The 6709-nt window shown below is 44.8% G+C and overlaps 1 protein-coding gene across 1 annotated transcript; it reads left to right on the forward strand.

Annotated features, from left to right (window-relative positions):
- Positions 1 to 1433: 1433 nt before the first annotated feature.
- LOC117427751 (RNA-binding protein 15) lies at positions 1434 to 5765 on the forward strand. Its single transcript, XM_034046015.3, has one exon. The coding sequence runs from the start codon at positions 1686 to 1688 to the stop codon at positions 4227 to 4229; it is 2544 nt and encodes an 847-aa protein (XP_033901906.2). The 5' UTR covers positions 1434 to 1685; the 3' UTR covers positions 4230 to 5765.
- Positions 5766 to 6709: the final 944 nt, after the last annotated feature.

Below are 6709 nucleotides of genomic sequence, written 5' to 3' on the forward strand. Positions count from 1 at the left end.
TTCCCTTAAAAGTAAAGCTTTTAGCCTTCAACTGCGTTCTAAATGGAATGTAACGTCATAAATTACGAGACCGTTAGTGCTTTAGTTTTATTTGGATGATCGCCTTTACCTTGTTTTAATTTCCCGTTCCTCTCCAGTTTCTCTGAGATACGAATGTACCAGCTTTACATCTTTTTTTTTTTTTTTTTTTTTTTAACGTATTCTCATTTTGTTGATCGTTAATGAACATTTCTGTACTGTGGTTGTTTTCAAGTGATTGAAAAAGAGACATTTTGTGTTTGAATTGAAAGTGATGGTCTCGAGGAGTCGAATGGGTCAAAGTTCAAGTATATTTTCTCTAGAGGAATGATCACTTTTTGACGTCACTACTGTGGTATTATGCCGTTTTTTCCCAGAATGGCTCAGATATAGCCTTCATCCATATATATATATATATATATATATATATATATATATATATATATATATATATATATATATATATATATATATATATATATTGTACTGCACTGTATATATATATATCAATGAACATTACAATTTTATATAGACGTCAACAAACTGTGGTCCGCTATCTCCCTCTGACGGTCACATCGTTAAATGTTTTCGCTGTCTCTTAATATCCACTTCCCTGATCACACCGACACGACCAACCTTTGAACCACTAATGCAGATTATGTGAGAGCGCAGTTATGACATCCCAAAGAAGTAGAAATGGGATTTTTCTTGCGAGAGAATGCTGTTTTTTTATTTTCAAAGTGTATAACAAGACCAATTCTTCCTGATAAACTGCTGAAATAATAAATTAAACCCGTTTAGAGAGAATTGCCTCTTATAAAAAAAATTAAAAAAAAACTCCACCCACCTCGCTCCAGCATGATCGACAGTGCGATCTGCCCAATCAGATTCTTTAGTAGCTCCCCCCCCCCCAACTCGCTAGTCCGGAAGAGGCTGAGGTACCTGCCTCCTTTCATCAAACTACAAATTATTATTATTATTATTATTATTATTATTATTATTATTATTATTATTATTATTATTATTTATTTCTTAGCAGACGCCCTTATCCAGGGCGACTTACAATTGTTACAAGATAACACATTATTTTTACATACAATTACCCATTTATACAGTTGGGTTTTTACTGGCGCAATCTAGGTAAAGTACCTTGCTGAAGGGTACAGCAGCAGTGTCCCCCACCGGTGATTGAACCCACAACCCTCTGGTCAAGAATCCACAAATCACTAGAATGCATCATTTTTATGTATAAAAAAACAACAAACAGCTAGTAATGAAATGTGTTAAAACATGCGCGCTAATTAGCAAGACTCACTAACAGTTAAGGTTAAAAAGCACACCGCGTTTTGCCCTGCAGTTTTGGTTGGGTCGAGTTTGTCATGAACAACCTTATGAAACTGCATCAGACCTCGCTTGATAGGATAGGATAAGCCGGGAAGAGTGACGTGTTTCTAAACCAATGGTGCGCTCTCACTGTTCGTTGTGTGACCAGTAAGAAGCTGGGGCGGGCATTCTTTGATGTTGTTCCAAAATGGCGTATGCAGTTTCTTCGCTGGAGGAATATTGAGTGAAAAACACCGTGATTTTGCTTAAAAAAAAAGGAACCGAATTTAAATTTGCGTGTTTTTGTGTGTGTGGGTGTAAGTCTCCGAAATAAGTCTCAGAAAATGAAAGGCAAAGAGCGGTCGCCGGCGAAAAAACGCTCAAGGGCCTTGGATGATATCCGAGACAGGGGAGGAAGCCACCCGACCAGCAAGAAAATGGCCCTTTCTGTGTCCGGCGGTAACAACGGCAACAGCTCGGCAAAAAGCGAAGGGAGTTCGACCAGGAGGAGCCTGCTTGGCGATAAAAGGGGAGAAAGTCGGGATTTCGAGAGGCACACCGCGGGCAGCACTAGCAGCAACCACAGCTATGCCACGCTCGCAAGTTCCAGCAGCAAGAACCACAATAACAATTTAAACCCGGAGCCCGCTAGGATTAACACTCGCGGGGAGCCTCGACCGCCGCCGCCTCCGCCTCTCAACAACGAAAGTGAGTACAAGACTCTTAAAATAAGCGAGCTGGGCTCCCAGCTGAGCGACGAAGAGATAGAAGACGGCCTTTTTCACGAGTTTAAGAAATTTGGGGACGTGAGTGTTAAAATTAGCCGGATTAGCGACGAGAGGGTGGCATTTGTGAATTTCAGGAGGCCCGAGGATGCCAGGGCGGCTAAGCACGCAAGGGGGAGACTAGTGCTGTACGATCGCCCTCTGAAAATTGAGGCCGTGCATATGAACAGGAGGAGAAGCCGCTCCCCTATTGAAAAGGACGCTTATGCGGTGCTAGCAGGGCGGCACCCACACGTTCAGAGACCTTTGTCCCCCACTGGACTGGGATACAGAGACTACAGGCTGCAGCAGCTTGCCTTGGGGCGTCTCCCTCCTCCCCCACCGCCCCCCCTGCCTAGAGATTTGCAGAGGGTAAGGGAATATGCCTTTTTCGACGCCCGGGCGCGCCCAGCTTACAATCGGACTGCTTTCCGGGAAGAGGAAGTCCTTTCCCCCGAAGATGATGAAAGAGCTAACAGGACTTTGTTTCTTGGGAACCTGGATATCACTGCCACGCAGAACGACCTGAGGAGGGCCTTTGACAGGTTCGGGGTGGTCACTGAAGTGGACATTAAGAGACCCACCCCAGGCCAGAGCAGCACCTATGGTTTTCTCAAGTATGAGAACCTGGACATGGCTCACCGTGCCATGATCGCAATGTCTGGCAAGGTGATCTGCCGGAAACCCATCAAGATCGGCTACGGCAAAGCCACCCCCAGCACTCGCCTCTGGGTGGGGGGCTTAGGGCCCTGGGTTCCCTTGGCAGCTCTTGCCAGGGAGTTTGACCGTTTTGGCACCATAAGAACTATTGACTACAGAAAGGGGGACACCTGGGCCTACATTCAGTATGAAAGTCTGGATGCTGCCCAGGCAGCTTGCAGCCACATGAGAGGCTTCGCTTTGGGGGGCCCGGATCGCAGGCTCAGAGTGGATTTTGCAGACACGGAGCAGAGATACCAGCAGCAGTACCTGCAGCCCCTGCCTTTGCCTCACTATGACTTGGTGGCAGAAAGTTTTGTTCACCGTGCAGTGCCAGAGCCGTTAAGGGCCAGGGAAAGGACTCCCCCACCTTTGCACTTCAGAGAGAGGGAGCTGTACCCAGCTCCCGAATGGGCAGCTCCCCCAGTCAGAGACCGAGTGAGAGCAGGCTACGATCCGCTAGAACACCTGGACAGGGAACGCAGGCCGCGAGAGAGCTGGTCCCTGGACCGGGAAAGAGAGCTACAGAACCGGGAACAAACCCGAAAGCGCCGGCTGTTGGAGGAAAGCCGAATCCTGGAACGCTCCCCAGACAGCACCGAGCGTGCCAGGAGGCGCCACTGCCTTTCCTTGGAGCGCAGTCCAGGGGAGAGCAGCAGAGATGGCGGCCGTTTCAGTGACTCCGAGCGGCCCCTCAGAGACAGGCGCTCCAGCTTAGAAAAGGGCCAAGGTGACAAACGAGGAGGAGAGCGGCTAAAAAACGCCGGCCTCTCCGACGCTGGCATCGGGGGTGGTGGAGAGAGGGAGCGCAAACGCAAGTTGGGCGACGCCTGCAAGAGCCCGGTCAAGAAAGATGAGAGATTAGAAATCAGCTCCTCCAAGCCCTCCCTGCAGCAGAAGCAGGAAGGCAGCCAGAAACTCACCCTGGCCTGGCAAGGCATGCTCCTCCTGAAAAACAGCAACTTCCCTTCCAACATGCACCTCCTGGATGGAGACCTCAACGTGGCCACCAGCCTGCTGATCGACGGCTCCACGGGAGGCAAGGTGGCTCAGCTGAAGATCACCCAGCGCCTGCGTCTGGACCAGCCCAAGCTCGACGAGGTCACACGCCGCATCAAGGCTGCGGGACCCAGCGGCTACTCCGTCCTCCTCGCAGTGCCGGGGGACGATGGCACTTCCGAGTCGGATCAAGCTTCATCCACCCAGAGGCCCCTGAAGAACCTGGTGTCTTACTTGAAACAAAAGCAGGCTGCCGGAGTCATCAGCCTGCCCATCGGAGGCAGCAAAGACAAGGACAACGCTGGAGTCCTCCACGCTTTCCCTCCCTGCGATTTCTCTCAACAGTTCTTGGATTCCTCCGCAAAAGAGCTTGCCAAAACAGAAGAGGACTACCTAGTGATGATCATAGTGCGTGGGGCGTCCTAAAATTTTGTAAGGTTCTAAATCAACAGCACTGCATGCATGCGCCTGGTTTTGTATTATGGGATACATCAATGTATTAAGTTTGGGCTTTGACAACACATTTTGCCAAACAAAATTATTTTAGCAAAAAAAAATAAATAACAGAATCCACAAATGCAGTTCTTTGGGTCCAAAAAACGTAACTTTATCAAAAGGTTTGCAAGCCTGTCTTGCATTATCAGAGCTGTTCCTTTTAGTTTAATATTTTAATATTTTTTTTTTTAAACAGATTTACTTGTTTGTGTTCTGTATACTGTTCCAATCCATATACAGGTGTACAGGCTCGCTAATATGAGAGGGGGGAAGGTTCCAAGAAGGCAAGCTTGCTAAGAAAAAAAAATACATTGATTTACTGGATTCAAATTTTATAGGGGTGTAAAAAATAAATGGCACTGCTGTGTAATTCAGTAGGCCTATATGAGCCCACAGTATGTGCTGTACAGTGAGCTTGGTTGCATTTAATTCAAATGATTAAATACATAAACCAATTTGTATGACATGCTGAGCAGCCAGCAGCAGGGCACATGAAAAGCTCTTGGTCTTGTTTTTCCATTGCCTGTAATTGGAGTAACCAGATCGGATACCTCTCGGTTTCTTTACAATTGGCTATTGATAAAACAAGCAGCTGTTTCAGTTGCCTGAATTACAGCTGTGGGTGTCCAGGGTCACATTTTCACAGTGTGTTACGGAGAATCCACACTTACTGTGTAAGAAGACCGATAGCAATTCCCTCAAGGCTGCTCAGCTGTACTCCACTGTAGTGTGCATCCCTGTGATTTCTTTGAACAGATGTGGGTAAACTGCGGCTGCCTTTCTGTGTCTTTTCCCCTCTGTGCTGTTTAGTGTTTGCCTGTCGCTGATCAGATTCAAGGTTTGCATTGCAAAAGCTCGAATTGCCTTCTACTGCTGAAGGGCAGAATATGTTTTGGGTTCTGTTAAATGTAAAATAATTATTTGAAGGCACGAATGTGGCTCTTTGGGATTGATAGATACTTCAAGTAAATGCAAACCTTGGGATCTGATGAATATCTTCTGATGGACATGTTCGTTATTATCAATGTGCTAACATGGTGCTTTTGTTTTTTATTTTAAGGTACCGTCTTGTGTTTTTATATTAATAACAAATTCCGTATCCCATAATGCAAAATCCAACAGTAACCATGTTGACTTCAAAAAAAAAAAAAAAAAAAAAAAAAATTCTCCAAAGCTGAATGTTTATGCTTGCATTAATCATAAATAATAGTAGGGGTTTAGTGTTGATTAAACTCTTGCCTTATACTTGGTAGGAGTTTAGTACTATAATTTCCTTTTTTAGAAACACAAGTACAGTCCAGTTATTGGTTTATATAACAAAGGTGGAAATTCTAAATGCAGAAATGTTGTTTTGTGTTATTAGTGTGTAGATGACAGTAGAGTACAGATATTTGGTTACTGTATAAAAGCACTTTTACTGTTGTGCAAAAAAAAAAAAAAAAAAGTTAATGTGAGGTTGTTTAGCCATGGAGCAATGGCCAGGCTGTCGGCTTCTGCAGTGAAATGAAATCCCCAAACGTCAGTATGATTTGATGTGGTGTTTTCAGGACAGGTCTGAGACACTAGCTGCACAGAACCTGGCTAGCTATATAATCCTACTGATTCCTTTCTAAATGCTAAAGTAAATGCACAGATTGAAACAAAGTAATCTATTTAGCCTAATCGCTGTTTTGAAACAAAGTATGGCTTATTAGAAGTGTAATTCACGTCAGATTTGTCATAGCATTTCTATAACATGAAAATAATGGATGGTCCGTTAGTATAGCGGGGGTGATGACATTGGGGCTTGGTTTGAATCATTCAGACTCCCCTATGGATTGGAAGTGTGCCTCCACAGCTGACAGCCTTGTTTTGCTCTGTATCCCATTCTTACAAACTGTATTTACTTGGCACCAATAATACACCAGGGGGTGGGAGGCTGGTCAACAGTTCAGCTGGGTTTGATGAAATGTTTACTATGGTTGGTGATTATTTTGTGTGTTACAAAAGTGAGAGATGCATTTTTGCGAGGGAGAAAATGTTGCCTTTGTAACTGTACAGTAGCCTGTATTGGAAAAACAATACAATTTGCTATTCTTTAGTTTTTCTTCCTCCAATACAAATGTTTAAATGTAGAAACAAAAATGCCAAAGAATAAAAAGCACAGCAGATTTATAAATGTACAATCTGCTCTCTCACTAATGCACGATATAAACACAGCCCTGAATTTAAATGTTGACTTGTGGCCCAGAGTGTGTTTGTCTGGCCAGTTCAAATCCTGAATAGCACAGAGGAACTGATCCTGTTTCTTATAATACCCCCTTACGCACTGCTCCTCCTTGGCAGACTTGTTTAATCAGTCGCCATTGCGAAGAGGCAAGCTGTTTAACTACCCACTCATAGATCAAGGTGCATGTGATGTTTGACCAGAG

This window comes from Acipenser ruthenus, chromosome 30, assembly GCF_902713425.1.
Source record: "Acipenser ruthenus chromosome 30, fAciRut3.2 maternal haplotype, whole genome shotgun sequence".
Taxonomy (NCBI): Eukaryota; Metazoa; Chordata; class Actinopteri; order Acipenseriformes; family Acipenseridae; genus Acipenser; species Acipenser ruthenus.

Bases quoted from the DNA above. Each gene is read 5' to 3' on its own strand.
- LOC117427751 (XM_034046015.3), top strand. From the start codon at position 1,686: ATGAAAGGCAAAGAGCGGTCGCCGGCGAAAAAACGCTCAAGGGCCTTG.